This window comes from Meleagris gallopavo, chromosome 3 (genome assembly GCF_000146605.3).
Source record: "Meleagris gallopavo isolate NT-WF06-2002-E0010 breed Aviagen turkey brand Nicholas breeding stock chromosome 3, Turkey_5.1, whole genome shotgun sequence".
Classification (NCBI taxonomy): Eukaryota; Metazoa; Chordata; class Aves; order Galliformes; family Phasianidae; genus Meleagris; species Meleagris gallopavo.
In genome coordinates this window covers 43762079-43785256 of record NC_015013.2, presented here as the reverse complement: position 1 = coordinate 43785256, position 23178 = coordinate 43762079, and the positions used below count along the sequence as shown (strand labels likewise).

Here is a 23178-nt window from a genome sequence, read left to right as displayed (position 1 = left end):
TCTTGCTCGCAAACACAAAACAAAATGACTGCCTCACTGTAGTCCCAACTCATTTAAAAAAACAAAAACCAAAAACGTACTGAGTAAAAACCATGTCTGTAAAACATCATTCCAGCTACAGGACTTCATAGGTCTCCAGGGAGACCTTGCTGTGGTCTTCCAGTACTTGAAGGGAGTATATAAACAGGAGGGGGAACAGCTGTTTACATGGGTGGATAGTGATAGGACATGGGAGACTGGTTTCAAACTGAGACACAGGAGATTTAGGTTAGATATTAGAAGGAAGTTTTTCACTGAGAGGGTGGTGACACACTGGAACAGGTTGCCCAAGGAGGTTGTGGATGCCTCATCCCTGAGGCATTCAAGGCCAGGCTGGATGTGGCTCTGGGCAGCCTGGTCTGGTGGTTGGCGACCCTGCACATAGCAGGGGGGTTGAAATTCGATGATCACTGTGGTCCTTTTCAACCCAGGCCATTCTATGATTCTATGATTCCATGATAAGTTACATCGATTATATACACTAAGTATTAGCAGGGCAAAAGACTGCATAGGCATCTTTAGGATGGTTGCTTTTTCAAATTCACCAGGGTACCTCTATTTTAGATAACACCAGCAGTGCAAAGACAACACAGATACTGTGTATGCCAGTTGCATTCCTCAATTCAAACCTCAATATATCAACTACCTTAAAAAAATAAATTAATTAATTAAAAACAAAAAAAAAACAAAAAAAAAACCAATGTCTCACTTTCTGGGACTTGATCGAACAAGAAAACACCCCCCAAAGAGTTAGAAAACAATTCAGTTATTTTATACTTTACAGTGCATGTTGAAAAAAAATTTGAAAAAAGCATCAGACACAAGAAAAGTGAAAAACAATTCTAGTCACAGCAACCTTAACAAAACAAATTTACACTACCATTTAAATAATTGTGGAAGAACATGTCTTGTAAGAATACAAAACAGACTGAGCTCCCTAAATTAATTTTGGTATGGGTTAAGACATAAGGATATTCTAATTACCTGTCTTACAGAAACAGACTGAGTCCAATGCAGCAACTGCTTGAAGCATGAAGTTAAGTCTGCAGAAATTTAATTTGTGCAGCAGCTGCAGAATCCAGCGCTACTAGTTTTGCAGATCTAAGAACCTCTACAATGCAGGAAAAGCCTGAAATGCTGCTTTTACAGATGCTGAGAAAATATTAACCCTGACTAAAAATGTACTCCACCCCCGTCAAAGGAAACAAATTGATTTGAGCTTGGCTCTTGGCTTTCATTCCATCTCTAGCTATACAAACTTCAGTTTGACACACTTAGATGGTCACCAATGGAAAGTCTACAGCTACAAAACCACTGCACAAGGTCATTTTCCCCTACACAGATCTGTTCTATTTTCCAAAGTCAAAATGAAACTTCAGCAAGTTCCTGGTGCTCAGAGCTGTTAGGACCACCACACAAACAAGCACTGTATATATATGGATTTCAGAAACAGAGCTTAGCTAGGGAAGTGCTGTAGAAACAGTTGCATGCCATTATTCATTATTGAAGGCATTTAATTCCAAATGAACAGTGACTTATTTTTCCTCCTTAAGAATCCTTGGAGAAGTACTCAATACGATTATGTAATGCTTACATTCCTGTAACAAGGCTGAACAAGGACATTAGCTCACAAGAACAAAAATGTGCATTTTAGAAGAAGGAGGTAGGATCTTACAGGATACTTTTTTTTTTTTTTTTAACCTTTTGGTAGCTCTATGTTCTGCAGCTCTGGAAGGCAGAACTAACAGATCTTAAACAGAAGAAACAAATTTTCTCCTCATACAAGATTTAATACAAGGTGTTTTTTTTTTTTTTAAACCCTCCATATCATTCACGCAGCAATAAATGAACAAACTTCAGATCTTCTCTGATGTTTTGCTGTTAAAAAACTTTTTTCTTTCTTGAACTGTATCAGCATTGTGTTAAGTTAAATTCAAGTCTTTTAACTTTTCCTAGAGAATCTTCAACCTGTACATTTGTTGCAGCACTGTCCACATCATTTTCCCCCTCAGTTTCCCTCTTCAAAGCATTATTCCTTTCTTTCAAATGTCTTTCAAACACCCAGACCAACCATATCAGCAAAAGCACATCCCTAACTAGAGTCTTTGTATTCATTATTTATACCTACATCTTGTCTATCAATTCATAGAATCACAGAATCCACTAAAGTCCAACTGGCCACCTACCAACAAAATTGCCCACTAATCCACGTCCCTTAGTACAACATCTACATGTTTCTTTAATACTTCCAGGAACTGACTCTATCACATCCTTGGGCAGCCTCTTCCAATGCCTCACTACTCTTCCAGAGAAGAAATTTTTCCTACTGTCCTCCAACCTGAACCTCCCCTGGCACAACTTGGGGCCATTCCTTCTCTTCCTATGGCTAGTTATGTGGGAGAAGAAGCCAAGTCCCACCTCACCAGGTAGTTGTAGAGAGCCATCAGGTCTTCCCTGACTCTCCTCTTCTCCTGACTGATCAATCCCAGTTCCCTCAGCTGCTGTCTAAGACTTGTGCTCCAGACCCTTCATATCTTCTTTGTCTTTCTATGGACATGCTCCAGGGCTTCAATGTCTTTCTTGCAATGAGGGGCCCAAAACCAAACACAGAACTCAAGGTATAGCCTCACCAGAGCTGAGTACAGGGGGCAACAATCACCTTCCTGCTCCTGCTGCCTCTCTTGAGTCTTCACTACTAATTCCTCAAAAGGAAGCAAGGGAATAACTTCAGCATTCAAATTTTGTCAGAACTAATAGGAGTTTTGCACAGATGCTTTGCAAGATTCTTTTCAAAGAAATAAATTCATCTTTATCTACAAATCTAAGATTAACGTGTAGATTTGCTGAGTAGCCAAAGTACACTACAAATTATTTTGAAATATACCAATGGGAAGTGGTAGTTCCACACATTGAAGAAGTTCAATTCTGTTGAAGAGCAAGGAAAAAAGTTGTCTCTGGGGGGATGATTCAGACAAATGCAACTTTACAGCATTTTATTACATTCTACAGAAACCTAGTCTGAATACTGAAGAAGATAGAGAAGACATTGGTCCAACTTCAGCAATTCTGGTATTTCTTCATTAACCCAGTAACATATTTAATGCTACCTACCTGAATCATCAGCTAATCTGCTGATTCTCTCCAACACAGCAATACAATCTCTCTCATCATCACTGACTTCCTTCAAAGTGTCCAGTAAACTTCGTGCCACCATTTGCCTAGTTTACAGGAAAGATTTTAAAAAATAGCATTATTTGTATCCAGAAACATAGCCAAATCATACAGGTTTCTTAAACCAAACAGTAAAATTTCACATAGATTTACTTTCAACTCAATAAATTCAGTTAGCACTGCTTTGGGAATTCTTTATTCCAATATTCAGCATAATCTTTAAGATTTATCTTAAATCTTTAACTTCAACCATAGCATTTATATACACATATATACATCCCTAGAGCTTACAAGGATAAAAGAAACCAGTCACAAATTTAAAAAATGGTAAAATCTGACAAACGAGCAAACCAGATCTTAAGTCAGCAACAACCTTCCATCCTCACCTCTGAATTCCCTCACTTGTTTCTTAAAAAGCGAAACAAAAAGATAGATATTCTTAGAAGTTTTAAACACAATTATGAATTTATCTTCATAAACAAACTGTGAACACTTAAGCTGAAGATTTTCAAAGTAGTGATGGCCTTTAAAGGGTAAACTTGATTCAGATTCAATATAGAGTAGTGGGTATATTCTGTGATGATAAAAAGAACAGAAGCAAATGCCTGGGACATGTGCACTTGGGATAGACGTTAAGAGAGGTCCACAAAGGAAACAAAACCAATCTGAAACATCATTTCAGTTACTTCTAATTCACAAGAAATTTTTCTAAGGGTTATCTTCCAAGCGATGCAGCCAAATTTGAGTGTTCATTCTGGTAGGGGTCTGTTGCAGTCTAGGTTACGAAGTCATACCCTTCAGCTACCTAGAGAGCCCTAAACCCTGAGTTTTTAAACAGTACAGCTGACAGCACAGCAAGTAACCTTCTTTCTCAACAACAGCCTGCAATGGCGTATGACTATCTCTAGCTGGATTTCACTCTGTGTGGCTCTGTGGGTTGAACATCAGAGAGCTAGCAGGATTATTCCAACAATGAAATGGGCCAGGTAACACTGTCCAACATGCTGCTAGCTCTTGTATTGCCCGAGCTGTTTATTAAAATGCTAATGCAGCAAGGGTCAAGTGCCAAATAGTTCCAGAATGGGCCAACAGAAACACTATTAGGATACAGTCTAGATATAAGCACTGTTGAAAAACAGGAGTGTTGTGAACAGGAGCAGAAGCATAGATTTGATCGCAACAAATGGTGAATGTGAACAGTTGCCAGAGATGGTTACATTCCTAGTGTATGGGGAAAACCTGAGAGCTTTTTAGTTCTATGCAATCGAAGAAAAGCAGGAGGCATTCATGAATTCCTAAAGTTAAGTAAACATTTACGTTTTCCCAAATTTAAATGCTTCACATCGGTCACTCGCAAAACTATTTTAAATTAAAACTGTTTTATCAGCAGATGAACAAAATTCCCTAAAGAAAAAATAAAACCAATTGCAAAAATACTCTTTTAAGAAATTTCCTTTTCCTCACTCTTTTCAACTTTCAACTCAGTAGAAGTGCCACATCTCTACACAGAGATCTTGATTTTCAGTTGGAAGTTGAGCTATCAGAATCCTAACAGAGGGAAACACTATGTGACACACTAACCTAGAAGCAGAGTTGACTTGGTCTTTTAAAGGGCTGGACAGCTCTGAAAAGAGAAGAGGAACATATGAAGTAGATTTCATACATCAGCCTGCCTGGATGCATCTCTCTCCCACAAATTAAATGTTATCTCAGAAAGCAAGAGACATGACAAGTGATCCGATGTGTTGGAATTTTGTGCCTACTGATACAGATGCAACAACAATCCAATCAAGTACATTGTCAATATCCTTTTATCCTAGTGATCCAGAAGAGCTATAAAGCTCTTATCACCTAAAGCACCTTCTCTATTCCAGATACAGCTTTCTTGCATATTTTTAATCTATTTAAGACAACATCCAATCTATCTGGTGCAACAACAGACCCTGGATCTTTAACTTGCATTTGCACTTAGAGAATATTCTACCTATCCCAGCAAGGAGGGACAGGACTCAGAAATAGAAAAACAGTTTCAGCAAGTAATGAACCACAGTAAACAGTGCTATATCACACCTGGCTCTTGGAAACTACAGAACGGTTCCTAGCATACTGGGAGATCTGTGAAGACTCATCACCTCATAGAGCTTTGTTAGCAGTATTCTGAACTGTGGTGGCTATAAGCCAGCGCTAGCTCCTGTGAGTTGGATAGATGGTTATGCAGAAGTAGCCACCCTGTAAAGTGAGAGTCACAAATTTTCAGAAGAGATGGAAACACAAATCCTAGCTTGAAACAGATATGACTTACTTATTAAACCCACACAAAATGACATTCAACTTTTTCCATGGACTGAAGGTAGAAGATAACTCCCATCTGCATCCAGGTGGTACGTCTCACTGGAGTTCATAAAAGAATCAATGCATTCATTTTTGGTTTTAGGAGATTCAGGAGAAAAGCATCAGGACAAAAGGCAAAAGGGCAAGCTAGGCTCACTTCTACAAAATGCAATTTGGTTGGCAGCCAATAATAACAGGGTAATCTTCAACTCCATCTGTCCAGTGTTCCGGAAGATGGTATCCACTCACATCCCCTTAAATATCATAGGTTTTGATTTAGTTCTGCCACTACCCTGACAATCTGTCAAAATTATTCATGTGCTTCCAAAGCACAAACTACAGGACATAGAGCTAAACCTACTTCACATTTGTCACAGGCCAAGAGCCAGCATGTTGGCAACTAATGAGGAATGACTGGTGCCCTGCAAACACTTCAACATGCTCTGTTTGCTGGAGAGCAGAGAGTAAGGAAGGGTCCCTGGTGCCCTAGCAGTCCGATTTCCTCCTCGTGCAAACACTGGTAGTCTAGCTACAAAAAGCATACAGCAGACAACTGCAAAGAACTATCAATGCATAGTAACATAACATAGGTCTAGTGGTACCTGCCCAGCAACTGCCAGGTGAGTAGCAGGAGAGCACTTGTGAAACTGGAACAGATGTCTCTGAAGGATAACCAGTCTGGTCTAAATACAGATGCAAAGGCAAAAAACAAGGGAACACATTCCATCTTCAACAAAGGCAAGGAGATACCTTTTGTGACAAGGAAAGGAGGAAGAGTTTTTCTCTAGAGATAATAACAACTCTCCATAGACTGAAATCTAACAGGGAATCAGACTCCTTCAAATATGACACAAATGACTGCACGTACAACAACATAAGGGTTCTCAATGGCATTCTGTTACTACGTGTTAAATCCCTGGTTATCAGGACATGACCTATAGGACTAGCAATAATAATTTTGTGCCATTTCTCTCCTGCTAGGGTTTGGGCAGTGATTACCTCTAATAAGATACCAACGTCCACCAAGAACCCTTTCAAGTTCTCAGTGCCAGCCAAATTTTCTTTACTGCAAAAATTAATAGAATTGCATCTTTCCACTTGTAGTACCTGATTACTCCAGGTGCAGAGACTTACGAGCTGTCCTGCCAAGTTTAGCTTCAGATCATTAACACTACATTGGTAAACTCTCAAAATTTTTTATTCACCATACATTTTTTCATCATATGACTGTCTCCTAGACAGCAGTGTGTCTATTTATTCTTTAAATAGGTTACTGGCCAAAAAAAGGGCAAAGACCAAAGGCACGAAGTACAAGTGCTTTAGCCTTTATGTGCAAAAGTGGAAGACAATCAGCAAAGTTCAACTTCATTTGTTTAAGATTTTTTTTTATCACCAACGTGGGAAGAGCCCTCACAACACTTGAAAAGTTGATGGACTTGCAATTAGAGTATTTGTAGGCACTACTTCTCTGTGACTAGCAGAAGAAAATGGGGATAGATTACACTCTGCCTTTATATCCATGCGCAGGACACAGATTTTTCAAGACTGTGCACAAGGACATAATTGGAATATACAATGATATATTCCAAGAGTAGCTATAAATACTTCTGCACGCCTCATTCAATTCCCTTTCATACACTGACCTTATTTGGAATCCATACTGGGAGTTGTAAGAGGTGTAATTACTGTGTATCAACCACAGTTATTAGCCCTCCAAAACATTTCTACTACAGAATTTAAATGACAAGAGTTCATCTCCATAATAGGTGCACTTAGCTAGTAAGCATACCCTTAAAAAATAAACTCTTTGCCCATTTTCAGACAAGTCCTAAATCAAGATCTGAGGACTTGTCATACATACATGAGTATCGGTAGTAATAACTTAGCTTGGTGCTCTTCCCCCAAGCAATCTCAAAAGCTATTCTGAATCAACTCCTAATTTAAAAATCATCATCTTCGTACTTTTCTTAAAAAGCAAGGATAGACGCACATTTGTTGTTATAAATATCAGGAGTACTGTCGAATTAATTAAGACTTTTCTTAGTGCTTTGAAAAAACTCTGATGCTTGATTGCCAGGTATATAGGATTTTAATGCACACTTCTAAGCTAAGTTAAACTTGAGTAATTTTTCTTTGGTATGTATGTATCTGCAACTCTGTGTTTTGGGGTTTGTTTCTTTCTTACTAAATTTTATTGTGACACATGGTAAGACCAGGAAGACCAAGGAAAGAAGCAGCCAGAAATTAGATGAAATAATCTAATGCATCCCACAATGACAAGCTCTTTGAGAAACAACCTTGTCAAGATGAATGGCATTACAATTTCACCTGCACACCTTTAGCATCAGTTTGGCATTTCCTTATTGTTAGCACTCACCAAAAAAAAGCAGAAAAGAGAAAGTTTACACTGGGCTAGGCTGCAAAGAGAAGAGAGGAAGTGGGTAAGAAAAAAAGAGGGCAGATGTAGATAACCAAGTTCTGAATCAGCTTCTTGACTATCTAAATAAGGCAAGGTAATTGAATCATAGAACAGCTTGTATGAGAAGGGACATTAAAGCCCACCCCGCCCCACCCTCTGCCATGGGCAGGGCTGCCCCCAGCAGCTCAGCTGCCCAGGCCCCATCCAACCTGGCCTTGAGTGCCTCCAGGGATGGGGCACCACAGCTTCTCTGGGCAGCTGTGCCAGCGCCTCACCACTCTCTGAGTAAAGAACATCTGCCTAACATCCAAGCTAAATCTCCCCTCTTTTAGTTTGAAACGACCTCCCCTTGTCTTATGACTATCAGACCACGTTTACCAGGGAGATCTGTCTTAAGCTTATGGAAGGCTCTCTCTTTCAAAGACTTATGATATGTAGAACAGCACCAAGAGATGAAAACAGCTTCCTGTCTCAGTGGGGATACCTCCTGCATGCCAATTGTAATTTTTAAAATACATGATGAAATTATGTTGTTGGCGCTTCAAAAGAGAATTGGAAAGGCTTGCAACATGACTTTGAGATACTGATCTGTAACATTTAACAACTATGCTTAATTCCTTGGAAATAAATTGACTCCTCAGCTCAGAAAAAGCCTCATTCCATAACAGAGCATGTATTCTAAAATTTCTAGATCTCTTGCAGAATCACAAAAATAGAAAATCAAAATGGGCATCGCAGATGTTGGAGTCAGGAACAACATAATCACACTGAAATAATTAATTGCCTTATACAATACAAAAAAAACAAAATCTTTCTGATGCCTATCTCTCTACCACCTGGAGTCTAGAAAGCAAGAAGGCTGCCTTCTACAGACCATATTAGATAATCTAAAAGCATCCTGAAACATCCTAAAGACACTATCACCACTTCTGGGATTTAGATGTGTCACAGATGTCTGCAGAGATGAGACAGAGCATTTCCAGACTTCCACATTCTGTCACAAGCAGTACTGTTCCAATAGAATTTCCATTTTAGTTTGCTTCCATTTAGTTTTTATCTGTGCTGCAAATAATCTTTTATTGAAATCTATCATATATCCTGCTCTTCTGCTCCCTCGTTCCTTCTTGCAGCTGAAATTCCAGCCAGTAGATAGGCTCTGCTAGGACCCCAGTACAAGCACACAACAGAACTCTTTTGCAACTTCTTATGTAATATTCTCTAAGGGAAAAACAAAGAAGTACTTCAGAACAGAAAGCAGCAAGCTAAGAAGATGACTTAACAGTATCTATACCAATAGCCAGGACTGATAATACTGATAAAAGTCTGCTGCCAAAATCTGCTTTGGTTTGAAGAGAAAGAGCAACAGTAATTCTTTAAATTAAGACTAGGCTGATGAAACAAAAAGGATCTGGTCAGGTACCATCTTGCCACTCAAACAGATCTACTGGTGATTGTGGCACAGTTCTGAGCCTTCCTTGAGAAACAAGTTATTGACAACAAACATAGGAAAATCCTTATAAACAGTGGGGATGTAGATCACAACATGCCAAAAATCATTACAGCATCCACTCCCACTGTTGAGAAAGCTGGTAGAGAATTCCCCATCTTACTCTCTTTTTTTCAGGTCATCTTGTAGAAGCTACACATTATTTAAATAAAGAGGCAACTTCTCTTTGCAAATTTAGGTTTTATCTACTAATACGTCTTAGGATCCAAACAGACCAATTTCCATCTTAAAGCAACCACTCTGACCCTCAGACACCAACTAAGAAATCACAAGTGCTCAGAACTGACTCAAAGGAGACGAGGCTTTTGCAGTGATCAGCAAAAACAATTTCAGTTATTCATTCAGTAGCATCATACGCTGCAAATGTGATACATATGCAGATGACTAATCAGACAAAATGACTATAAAAACAAATGAAAAAAGAAAGAATACTTAAAATGGCACAGACAAACTTATTTTTCCTTTTTAAGAACACTAAAAGGGAATTCATCAGTTTAATTGAAGAAAAAAAATCTTATCCAAATTTATCCATGCTCAATCACTAACCTTGGGCATCTACAACTTGAAGCTTGAACACACATGGAAGTTTGTCACAGAAACATGGTTTTATTAACTCAATCATGGTATAACAAAATCTGAACCTACGCTTGGGTAATTGGATGTGATTATACCATTTTAATGAGCCATAAATTAAGCTACATTTAAGCCAATCTTTTGCCTATGAAGCACTCCATTTCACCTCTGTCTAGCAAAAATGTCTCCAATATTTTCTCAGACTGATGCTAAATCATCACAAACTGTCTGTAATCATTCACATTTACCTGCTACTCGGTCTTATCACTATAACATGCAATTTTCTATATTTTCTTGTACCACATAAAGCACCTAGACCTTATGAAGCATCAACCAACATGCTTTTACCAGCAAAAAACAAAAAACAAGAAAAGATTTATTTATTCTACCCATTTTCCCCTGCAGAAAAACTTAAGCAAGCAGAGGATGCACAGAGCTGGACAATATCATCAAAAAGATTTTAAAGTCTTAAGCTTAAGCTTATGCATGCCTCACATCCAGTATAGCATTAAGACTCCTATTCTTGTTTAAAATTGAAGACATAACTTTAGTTTCTGAGTTTGTTCTCCACCCTACCGGCTTTTATTACAGGTATTTAATTTATAGGTGTAAAAGGTTATCTCCTTTTCCTTTCCTCCCCAAGAAACTGGAAAAACAAACATCCCTTGTGCCTGACAATGAAAAATACAACAAACTTGCAATTTCCAAGAAAACAGAAAACTTTAAAAATCAGGCTTTTCAGAACTAATTTATATAAATTTATGCAGGCTATAAGAGAAATCAGAACACATTTGTTAAATTCAGTTAAATCAGAAGGAAAACAAACCAAGATTCCAAACTGGGGTATGTTTACATATGGAGTATGGAATTTTAAGTACACTTCACATGACTGAAGTTAAGAACATGGTTAAATCCTTACAGAACAGGGGTCACAAATAATAAAATAGAGAGGTTAGTCTACAGGGTGGCTGATCATAGAGTTATGTTCCATACATTACTAAATTAGAGAATTCAACATAAAAGTAAGCATGCTTTAATAAAGATGTTCCTGGAGTCCAAACTAAACTCTGTTAAAATAAAACACCAGAAAATGTCAACCTTAGTATATTGTATACATTTCCATGATCTTCTAAGTCTTCAGCTATGATTAAATGTTAGTAAATGTTGATTTTGAACTTCTAGATCCCATGGTAGTGTTTGTGTATGCAGGCTTGTGAAATATTCTACAACACCCGTGCTGCTAAAGTGAAGTATTAGGTTAATGGCATAACCAAAATAAAAAGGGGAAAATAAAACTACAGTATTAGGAGCAAATAGCAAACATTTTTTGTCACCAAGATTATTTTGCTCTAAGTAGAAGGAGCATCAGTAAACTAAAGGAAGAGTGGAAAGTGGAGAATTCTTAGGTATGTTTTTAAAAAATAGTTATTATTTGTATTTCGTGCAAATTAGCTTCAATCAGATTTGAATGAGATGAATGGTTTTGCATATTGTTAGCCAGACAGAACATTAAAAAAGCATACCTGTTAAATATGTTCTCACTTGCAGCGTACTTGTCCAGTCTTCCCAAAGGCGTCAACATTTCATCTTGTGAGACAAAGTCCAGGGCTGAAGGTATAATAATCACATCAGACTCTGAGCTGTAGTCATCCACACCAACTATCAGAGACATCAGAAATACTCCTTATAATCACAGTAGTTTAATACTAAAATGATGTCTGTTGTTGGTCTGAAATACAGAATTCTAGGCTAGGCTCCCATGACAATGCGTTTACTAATCACACTAAATCACTTCCCTAGCTTACCCAAACCCCAGAAGGCTTTTTCTAGACAAAAGTTATTACCTACAAATAGGATTAAATGAATTTTGAGTGATTTTCTCTAAATACCCAAACACGATGTATCACTAAACATTCACGGTTCAGGCTGTTTTAATCTAACCACAAGTATTCTATATACCTCACATTTTTTATCAGGCAAGTGACTTTCAGCTTTTTGAACATATAGCCTAAAATCATAGGTGCAATTAGTCCAGAGATAAGAAGTTAATACAATGTCATCTAACAGAAGAAGTTTTTTTTAAAAAAAAATCAATCAATTAAGCACATTTAAATGTTCAGATGTGTGTTGTTATATCTGACTACCAAAGTTCACCTGCTGCATAATTACTAACCAGCTCATCAAAAAGCAACTTCACATTAACAGAAACCACAATGAAACATAAAAGAGGTCCATGCCTGCTCTGCAGAGCTACTTGAAATTGGGACTTCAAAATGCTACCATTTTTAGCTTCCAAATGCCCTCTAAACTACTCAAACATGCAGTCCTGCAACAAACACACCCTGCAAATACAACACAAATCTGCAAAAACTGCAGCTACAATTGCTTAGTTGCAACAACTACCCCAGGTCACTTTACTCCTGAAAATATAATACTGCAGCACACCACAACTATTCTTCAGTCTGGCCAAGTCTACCTGAAAAGCTTATGGAAAAATCAACAAATATAAACAGATACCATCAATGTAGAAGTCCAACAAACGGAGAAAAGGAGTTTCATACAGTTATACTGCATTATGTAAACTGGTTATCAGATATTGTATGATTAATTTCTGTGTTTGACATTCTGAATATATAAATGGGTACCATTTGCTAAATGCCTTCCTTGTTATATTTCAAATGTCAAAAGATCTAACAACCAAAGTTCTCTACAACAGTAATATTTTTATAGATAAACTGAGTTAATAGCATCACTTTACCAGCAAAACAGTTCTCCCACCTTCTATGCTGAGAATCAACGGACACTGTTCAATTGCTCATAAATAAATCCTTGGATGAAGGCCCTAATTGTGCAGTTGCTGATAGCACATAAAATATTTAATCAAAATGAGACAAAAAAATTGTGGGGAAAAGAGAAGGGTACATTAATGGTACTTCTTAAAGAATCTTACAAATTCAAACTTAAAAAATAGGAGCAAGGAAGAAAGCAAGCTAGGAGCTGTGAAAGGCAAAGTAGACAGCAGGGCAGTCTGGGGACACAAAGTAGTGCTCTTGGATATGCCTAAGGCAAGGGATAACAAACTGCTGAGGCTGGGGGAGGGAGGAGGAGAAGGCTCAAAAAAAGGTCAGTTGCATAAAGCTGTTGCAGCAAAAAAGGAAAGCACTTGGCAACCCAAGGTTTACACAACTGTTTGAACTTCTGTTTGCCCAGACCTTAGGAGACTGAGGCACAGGGTTCAGGTTTGTGGGTTTTGTTTTGTTTCCCATGTGTCAGGGCTTTTTGTTTGGATCGGTTATCACAGGAAAAGGTGAGGCAAGGTAAAAATGCACTCATGCAGCAGGTTAGGTTTTTATAGCAGGTAAGTTAACAAGGAACAGGTTGCACCATTCCACAGATGTAAATTCAACTCATCAATTCAATTGAAAGCAGAAGTTTTCCTGTGTTAGTTAGGCCAAGACAGCTATGCCCACACCTTTCTCACAGAGACCTACCTCACTGCTGAACGTGAGATCCTACTCTCACAGATGGACTTTTGAAGGACAAAACACGTTCTGTGGCATCCATACATGAATTAAGTCAGATGTATATTCCATATTCCCCACTGCAGAAAATGAACTGCATTCTCCTTTTTTTTTTTTAAATATCATTATAATTGTATCCTTCACTAGGGAGCCAAACCACTGCACTCTGATCAATTTCTTAACAGACCTAAATGAACACAGTTCAGCTGCGACGTAACCAACTGGTGGGAAGAGCATCACTTTTATAATCAAATGAAAATAATTTTATAACAGGACTTTACATTCCTATTTTAAGGTCTGTAGATCAGACCATACGTTTCAAAGCATAAACTGAGGAAAATATTACAAATATAGTCACCTATGGAATTATTTTGTTAGCTATCAAATGCATCAATGAAAAAAATATGCCAACCCTTATACCAGCCTTCATCAGTTTTAGTTCCTCTGCCCTCAACTTCAACTTTGCATTCAGTGTTTCCTTTTCCCTTCTCATTAATTCTTGTCTAATACTCCTACAGTGGGTTAACAAAGATATCATCTTAGCTGCTACAGAGCATGAAGATGGCTCAATCTGTGTACGTCTTACATAAACATGCAGCACAGCTGGCTGGATATCTGGTGCCTTTTATTTAGTGATCTGAATGTTCTCATACATTTTGCCCGGTGAAACCATCTAAGTCAAACAAACTGCTGAAACCACTCTCTTTCAGAAATATCAATGGTAAACAAATGAGTAATTGTTTCCAATTCATTTCTTTGAGATCTCACACTAGTTCAAACAAAGAACAAGATGTATGGATTTGCCACTGCAGTGTAAAACACAGTTCAGTGCTACAATAGGTCTGATGTGTCTTTGCTACAGATACTGAGCAACATTACTCAGTGCCAGCATCTCAGCTTTTCTTCACAGAGGAGATTGTACAAACAGCAGCATCCTAATAAAAGCAACACTAATATCAACTGGGGAGAAAAGCATCAATCCCTGCATGAACAGACAATAGTTACAAAAAGTACCGTTACCTTATCTTACGTATCCTTTTTCAATCTCACCATCAAGACGCTGATTCAGGCAAGCTAAAAGGAGCATCAGTCCTCTACACTCGAAGGTTAATCCAGTGTATAGGAACTGCTGAGTCATGGCCTGAACCTCTGATTGATCACCTGAGGCGAGCAGTGAGTCAGCCACGGGAGCACAGGTGAAGGCAATTCTCCTGTGCTGCCGGAAGGGGTGGAGCCTGGCTCCACCTCTCCTGGACCCATTTAAGAGCTGACTGCCACCAGGGAAGGATCTCTTCTGGAGATCCACTCTGCTGGAGTTTGGTAAGTGAGCCCAGGATATGGGTAACCTTTCTATCTATTCTCTGTTTGTTATTATAATCTGCTTTGCCTAACTCTTTTATTTCATAATTATAATGTCTTAATATTCATTGATTATAAATACTCATTGATTATACATCCAGAAAGGTGTCTAAAAGGCTTAACCAAATGTTAATACTGCCTCTTCAGCACTCCTCTACTTTCCATGCAACTCTGAGCACTCACCCAAGCACACAGTACCTTTTGTGCTATATACTTCACAAACACACAAAAAACAGCTTGAATACATGTTTTGGCTTGCTCAAATGTTGAACGTTCAGATTCATTGCTACTTCAGAATGCATGCTAAGCAACAGAGCTTTCCATTCCTTATGCAGAGAAACTATAGGTCACAAAACTATAGGTCACTTTTCCATTTTTCTCCACCTTTTCAAGCGAGTACCAGGACACCAAGACCAAATGCTCAGAAGGCCTTCAAGCTACAATCCACCACTGAATCAACTGAAGTTAATGCAAGTTGAGTGCCTAAGTAACTCTGAATCTGGCCTCACGTGTTCCTATTAACTTCTGAAAGCAACAGAACTGAAAGAGATTAGGAGTTTTGAAAAAAAAAAAAAAATCCTGTCCCATTAGTTCAAAGCTACTAATGGTGGTGGGGTAAGGACCGGTGTGAAAATCAATCACAATAATGCTACTTTCTATCTACACAAGAAACGAAGTAGTGCAAAATGTATAAATGCATTAACATATCTGATGGTTTGGGTTTCTAATAAGTACCTTGCAAACTGCTCTTCAAATCAGCACTGGATTTTGTCTCAGTATCTGACTACCACTGAGCTGCTGCATGACACAAGCCAAATAACTTCTCCCTGTTCTTGTTTTCCCAACTGATCATTTCTTTAGAAGTCTTCTGCATACGTTTAAGGCTTGTCTCAGTCTTGCATCTGGTGCATGCTACATCAAGAATACAGTAAGACATAACTGCCTTAAGTTCTCTGGTTTATAGCAGGGACGCAACAATTATTTGCCACAGCTATTACCATGGACCATGAAGCCACTTTGCGAGACAGCTAAGAGGTGCTTTGTCAACCAGTGACAAGTTTGGCTGAGAAGTCAGACACAATGGGAAGTCTCTTTACAACTCGACCCCCTTCAGACTGTGGCCTGTGGGCCTATTTTCAAATGAGGTAATTTCTATTCTGCATCTCATCTTCACAGTACCTATCACAAAGAACTTACATATATACTGCATCTTTACAGACAGACGCAAAAGATCATGTCTGAAAAAATAACTACTTTTTTTATTTAGCAATACATGAATGACTTTCTACTAAAGACTGCTCAGCAGCAAAGTTTCTCATAGTCTTCTGTATCTGCTATGAGCTCCACAGCAGAAACATAACCTCCCTCACTCTGACACAGAAATGCAGGAATGAGAAAACGGGCGCTCTAAAGATGAGCGGTTCTTTACTTCTCAAAGGTGAGCAACAAGCAATTCTAAAGATTCAAGACTTCCATCTAGATCCCTCCTTTTATCATCTGCATTCCCAAAGAATTTTCCAGATCTATTAAAGATTCTGTGGCAATTGTTACAGATGTAGAAAAATTGTAAGTTTTTATTCAAGTGTAGTACAGGTAATTTGTTAGGCCATAAGGATGTTCAGGTCAGTATAGCATTAAATGCAGAAAGGTCTTTGTTCTCGTTCTGCTCAAGCAAGTGATTTTTCTGCTTAACTGTAAAGTAAAAATATTAGTTCTACAAGCCCAAACACAGATATCATACCACAAAACAACTGTAGCAAAGTGTGTTCTAAATCACTGTCTTCTATGAAAGAATAAATTCACCTTGCAGTCAGATTTCTGCAGAATACAAGTAGTATTCTCAGCCCTTCAACATTGTAAATACACTATTTTCCGTCTCATTTTCTGTAAGAATCATTTTGCATCTTGATGTTCTGAAAAGAGAAATCCACCACAGCAAGTGAGATTCTTAGTAGAGCATAGAAGCTAAACATCACTATTTACCTACAGTTAGAAAATTATTACTCTTTTATTATGCACTGTATTCCACCTCCAGTTCTGCAGGCCAAAGCATCAGTCATGCTGTTTCAGCCTCATTTACAAATCTACTGGGCTGCTTCAATAACATTAATTAAATGCTATAGTAAATATTAGCAACTTTGTTTTGCGAGTTCCACCACCTCACCTGCCTGGTACCATTTATAGGTAACCACAGATTCCACTGCCAGAAAGTGAGATCTGACCAGCTCTTGAGGTACCACAGCAGAAAAACATAGCCGATTTCAAGTCCAAGTTTACCCTGAAGTGTTATCAATAGAAAAATACCAGTTTCAACTGTGTATGATTTTACTCAGCAATATACAAGACTGGTGAACGGATAAAAAGGATTTGTGGGTGATAATTCCAGTCTGGCCACCGTATTAGCAGAAATAAGAACCACACTTTGCCTTTTCTGTCTCAGCCCTAGTCTCTCCCTTCAAAAATGAAGGGCTGCCCCCTCTTGAGCTCCTGCTCTATGCATAGTAAATCACACCCATATGCACAGACCTCACTGTCTGCACTCCAGGCAGGGTGGGCTTGGGTTTGAGGGTGGGAAGGAAAGAGAAGAGAGTGAGAACAAGCATGGAAAAAGGTAAGAAGGAATTGCAAAGCAGATCTGACCCAAAGTCACTGTGCTAACTGCAAGGCTTACCACATTAGCCCTCCTACAGCATGTTTATAGTAGCTTGCTAACATCTTGAAGCACAGACAGCAAACCCATCAGAATAGAGCCTGACTACAGGCTTCAGGAGGGGAGCATTCAGCAGATGAAAGAAAGACACAGGAATCAAAACCAACAGCTAAGCTGTTTACACACAGAACTTATGCAAGTATGGCACAGCAAATTTAAGAGCCACTAGACTAAACATAACAGATTGAGAAAATATTTTCATCTAGTAAAAGCCTTTAGAAAAAAAAAGACAGTTATCAAGCATGCCAAAGGAGTTGTCTTTCTCATTAAACATAAGAGAAAACAAAGGGCAATACAAAATCCTTTAAACAACAAGGACAGGTGCAGCTACAAACAGGTTCGTCTCTTTGAGGCAAACACAAGCAGCACTGCAAATTCTGGTTTGCTCTGAAACAAAAGAAAATAAATCTCCATCTCTTATTACTCACTAGTCATTAATTTGCACAGCAGCGGAATATAGCTTCTACCGGTTAACGGTCAGACCTGCAACAAAGGCTAAGCCAGAGGAAACTGACACAAAAAGGAGGACATCCGAGCTACCAGTTAAAACAATCAACAGTTTATATTTTGTCCACAGTTTCCTGTTGGGAGCATGTCACGCCCATCACCACAGTATCCAAGTCTCCTGCTATTTAAGCCCCCATCTATAACTGTTTCCAAAAAGCTGCATGCAATTAAGACTCCTGGAATGACGCTGGAGTGAAGTAAGTCTGGCAATGCAAGCAAGAAAGTTAATCGAAGGTACCTTCTTGTTCCTTTTGCAGTCAAAGCTATCCATCCCCTAAGTATGTAGCACTGCTACTCTGTGGCTGTTTGAGAGCTTTTGCAGCATTATGAAGAGAACCTGCTTTCATCTTCAGCCAAGATGCTCTGCCTCATCCTATACCATAGGATGTACACACTTACTCTGCTTGGAAACAAGCTTAAGTCCTGCCCCTAATGGAATATCTATTACACAGAAAAACATCATGTTCTTACCGGGTATTCTTCAACCTTGGGCTAACAGAAGAATTCAAATGCTCTAACATTATGGCTCAAATACTCTAAAGGTCTGTTCTAGTTCTGCAATACTCTGAAACCATGAATTCTTACACATCGGCTACAAACCCAACTACTCCACTTGATTCAATAGTTTACTTTGGCTGCTTCAAGCAAAGTCACTCAAATATGCTCACTTAGGTTAAGCACTGAGAAGGGAAGCTTTGTGACTTCCATCATAGACAGACAACCACTAGCTATAAAATACAGCTTTGCAACAGATATCACCTTGCACTTCTTAACTGTACTTCTCCTCCCTCCACTAAAATCCTGAACGACATTCTTCAGACTTCTTCTGACAGAATTTGAGACTCTTACTGGGAGAAACTTTTGTGCTTCCCAAGCATTCCAAGGTTGAAATTCTTTCTGCAACTCCTCAGTTTGTTCTTTCTGCAGTTCTTCATAATAAAGGGAGATCTACAGGAAAAGGTTAGGTAGTACTGAATATACTGGAGTCACTCTTAAAAAAAGAAAGAAAAATTTCAATGCTTTCTTTCCCCAATTAATTTCCTCTAATAAAACATGCATACAGGCAAACTTGCACTCCAAGTATCCCTGCAGACTAATCAAGTTGTTTCTCTTGCAGGCTAGAGAGGAAGGAAAAGGTGGTCTCTTTTACATTCAAATATCTGGGAACTATTTAGACACTATGGCAACAAGACAAAAAAATACCTAAACAGGCCTGTTTAGCAGAGAAAAACATTCCAATAGTTTGCATTATCATTCCTATAGCATGAAATTTTTATTAACTAATATTTTTAGATTTTATGAAAATTGCATCCCAGACTGACACATATTTATTGTGCCGTTGGCCTCTTCTTATTCTTGATCTTACAAACAGTCACAGACATACACTGAAGCTTCTTTAAAGCTGTCCATTGGACACAGTTTTAACACCCTATTAACAGAAAGAAGTATAATATCCCACCCAAACCAAGAAAAAGCCACATTAATTTTTCTTATGCTATACCTTCCAAAGCAGACAGAGAAGTCCTACTGGTCTGGTTTCCTCCAGGAGAAGCTGCCCCTGGCTCACTCTTCTATGGGCAGAATTGTTATTCCAGCTCTCAAAGCAAAAGCTGTTTGTTACATCTGTATCTGCTAGTGCAACAAGCCATCTCTTGCAGCAACTACACTCTTTACAGAGAAAACTTTCTGCACATCCGAAGGGGAAGCCTTAACAGGAAAAGACAAAACACATTTCATCCCCATCGCTCTGCAGTCTGCCACCTCCACAATAGGTCAGCAGAAACAAGTCTGTGAACACCAAAGTCTCACTTTATCTTAAGACTTTGATAGCTTTCATCTCTTTCCTGACATTCTCCCTCCTTCCCCGTTGTCAAGCTGGAAAAGAGAGAAGGTGGAGAACACCTATAGCCTTAGGAAAACATCAGGAAGAAACAAACCAAAAGAAAACCCAACACAAACACCCAGGAGCCAGCAACCTTAATTGAGGATTCCTGTCAGAGAAAGGAGCATAAAAGGTGGTTGGTGAAAAGTGTATTTCCACATCAAATGTGATGTGGCTGACCTTGGGAAGCTGAAAGCCTGGAAAATTGCCTCTTCTTCAATCTTCTGCTAGGTGTAATGGAAAAAAAAAGCATATGCAGCTGCACCAGGAAGGTTCATTACCCCGTACTGAATCAAGAACAACCATTTCCTCACATCATCTCCTCCTCTTTAAGATCCTAAGATGCTTCTCCAGAAAAAGAGTCAAGCCGCTACCTACGTGAGTCTGCTAAAACTAATTCCACAGGGACACAGCCATCCACCTGAGTCTCCCACATTCTGTGAGGATCAGTCACCACATTAAAGGGCAGAGAAATAAACTGAAGAGTCAGGAGAATTGAAACACGACCTCCAGGGGAAACAACAGAATTAACACGTATGCCTCATTTGCACTGAAAACTGCTTATTAGATTCCCATTTGAACAGAGCGTCAGTCACACCAGAGAACTGATTCCAAGCAATGCAGAACATCTGCCATTAATTCCTGCTTGTTATTTTTCACAACTGAGAGGTTAAAGATTGCATACTACTGAAACGCCAACACAGTAACTCCGAATATCTTGGCACTCTTTCACCAGAGCTACGCCTCCAAGGAGACCAAGAGGCCAGCACTGCAACACAGCACTTGAATATCACATTGGAAGCTGAACTATATGGAAAGCTGGAACTAAGTCCAAGGAATAACCTGGTGTTCAGTCTACAAAGAACAAGTGACAGCATAACAAAAGTTGGTCATTTTTCTTCTGAGGTAAAGGAACCACAATATAAAAGCTTCTGATATTACTGCAGGAAAGTCATGGTGAATTCTAATATGTAGAATGCATGTTATCTCAGTATACGATGTTTAATCTGCAGCAAGAAAATAGAAGTTAAGACACAGTATCAAGCTGTGATTGTGATCTGACACCAGTTTTCTTGGGAACAAATCTTCTGACATTACCAAAAACAAATCCAAAAATGAAACTGAAATTAAAACACTTCAAATGGAAATAAGATTCTATGTGGGAAAATAGTTGTGCACTTCCTGAAGCCTAATAGAATTATTCAATTAATGCATTCGACCAATACAAACTCACCGCTAACGGCAGCTGATTTGCTGTCTGCCTGGAACAAGAATATATGGTCAGTGATAAACTAGCTTTCGACATCTGCAGATGCTCAGAGAGCACTTACTTCAGCTCAGCTAAATAAGTGGTTCATTCATTCTCTGCATAAAAAGGCTAGAAAGACCCACTATCCTTTTCCAACCAATGCAAAAGAATGGAATACTCAAAGTAGACAGCTATTAAACTTACTGGGTTGTCTTTGTTTTCTTTTCTTCTTTTTCCTGTAATCCTTTAGAAATGTTTTATCCACTAGTAAAATCCAACCACTACACTCTTTTCTACAGTTAACAAAGCTATCTTATTCTCTTTGAACCACTGAACACTAAGATTTCAGAAAACAATAACTACCACTCACTGTTATCCAACATGACAGCAAAGCTTCAGAATTTGAATGTCAAGCTATTATATCACCAAAGCATGTCTATAGTACTTGCAATTGTCAAAAATCCAAAAGCTGAATGTAAATGCAACTCTCAATTATCAATGAGAATAAACTTAAAAAAAAAAAAGCAAAACAATACTAAATACAGCTATTAAATCAGAATTTCTTTCCTCTATCGATTTAAATCACAATTACAACCCTGAATTAAATAAAGCAATCCCATTTCACAATCTGGATTCTAATTACAGATGGTTCTATTTTTCAGCATACACATCCTGCACACATCGATGAGCAGCTTAAAAGAAGCAAGCATCATGGTACACCTGATGGCATCTATCTGAAATGATCGGTTCAGTCTGCAGAAGCATCAACGGGTGGGAGAGAACCTATCCAGGAAGAGTCATAAATAACTTCTTATTCATCAGCAGAAATAAGTAATTCCATTCTCCTCTTGTTTAGTTTTCAATTATTTGTGTAAGGTATTTTATGCTACCTACCTAGCTTACTACGCTGTTCTATTTTGATTTTGTATGCACTAAGCAAGTATTTGAACAAAAGCCAAATTTTCATTTCTTTCTTTGCACATACTACATCAGCTTTCAGATGAAAACAAAGGAAAGCAACAGTCTAAACAACAGCCCAGTTGAAACTGAACCACGGTCTTATTTCGTACATTGGCCAGATGGGATGGGGAATCTTCTTGCAAGCTTGCACTTGGAATCTTCACCCCATTGCCATTATGGATATTTTTTCCCCATTTTTTTTTTACAATAATCTTCACAGATATTACACAAAGGTCTGTGTTACGTTCATTTCTACATGGATGAAATGCAATTGAGTGTTACTAACTGAAGGGTGGGGGAGGGACGGACACTAGAAGGGGAAGACACTAGAGCTAATAACAAAGTAACAAAGCTGCATTTCACAACAAGTACTTACACTTAGGAACTAAATTTCTTTTATAACCCTCTGTAGGTCCAGCCAGCAAACGCTCCCTGAAGATTCTTTTTTTGAAAAACTTCAAACTACCAAACAAGGAAAAGCCACTGGCTGAACACAGGATACAAAGAACATCTTTAATTACTATCATAGCTTTTGACATCAAGAGCTACCTGCATAGAAGCAAAACATTCACTGGAATTGAGGAAATAAAATACTGAAATGCCACTTGCTAAGCTCTGCAAATACTTAAAGGAATTATCAGAGTAATGTACCATCGGGTGTAAAGCATGCATTCACCTGGAGAAATTAAAAAAAAAAAAAGTCAAGAAAAATCAGAGCTTTCCAGTAGTTTCCAAGCAACCAAGAGCAGAAAATACCAAGCTTGCAAAATAGAAATGCAAAGCAAAGATGAAATTAATTATTTAAAAGTCAATCCAGCTGGTTTATCAACCACTCTCTAAAAGCCTTTCTTACAGAAGCTCCTGTTTAATCTCCAACCTCTTAAACAAATAAACCAAATACAATTTTTAAATAGACCCTTTCCACACATATCCAGAAGATCTACTATTCT

The 23178-nt window shown here is 38.4% G+C and overlaps 1 protein-coding gene and 1 long non-coding RNA gene across 5 annotated transcripts in view; one reads left to right on the top strand and one right to left on the bottom strand.

The window, feature by feature from the left end:
* The window catches only part of PPP4R1 (protein phosphatase 4 regulatory subunit 1), a 48967-nt gene extending 34367 nt beyond the window's left edge, over positions 1-14600 (bottom strand). The window contains exons 1-3 of one of the 3 annotated variants that reach the window (XM_019613944.2): positions 14582-14600; positions 11564-11699; positions 3151-3257 (exon numbers count right to left, since the gene is read on the bottom strand). In XM_019613944.2, the coding sequence (XP_019469489.1) occupies positions 3151-3257; positions 11564-11622 (166 nt within the window). In that variant the 5' untranslated portion in view covers positions 11623-11699; positions 14582-14600. Of the gene's footprint in view, positions 1-3150; positions 3258-4791; positions 4835-11563; positions 11700-14581 lie in introns of those variants that run through there. The other 2 variants (XM_019613945.2, XM_010708751.2) reach the window with 2 other exon arrangements.
* A 1384-nt stretch (positions 14601-15984) lies between these two features.
* On the top strand, positions 15985-22928 carry LOC116216462. 2 transcript variants are annotated; one of them, XR_004159230.1, is made up of 3 exons: positions 15985-16065; positions 21931-22099; positions 22641-22928. It is a non-coding gene; the product is annotated as an uncharacterized LOC116216462 (long non-coding RNA). The 2 variants fall into 2 exon arrangements; XR_004159229.1 differs by lacking the exon at positions 15985-16065 and having other exon boundaries at positions 21550-22099.
* The last annotated feature ends 250 nt before the right edge of the window (positions 22929-23178 follow it).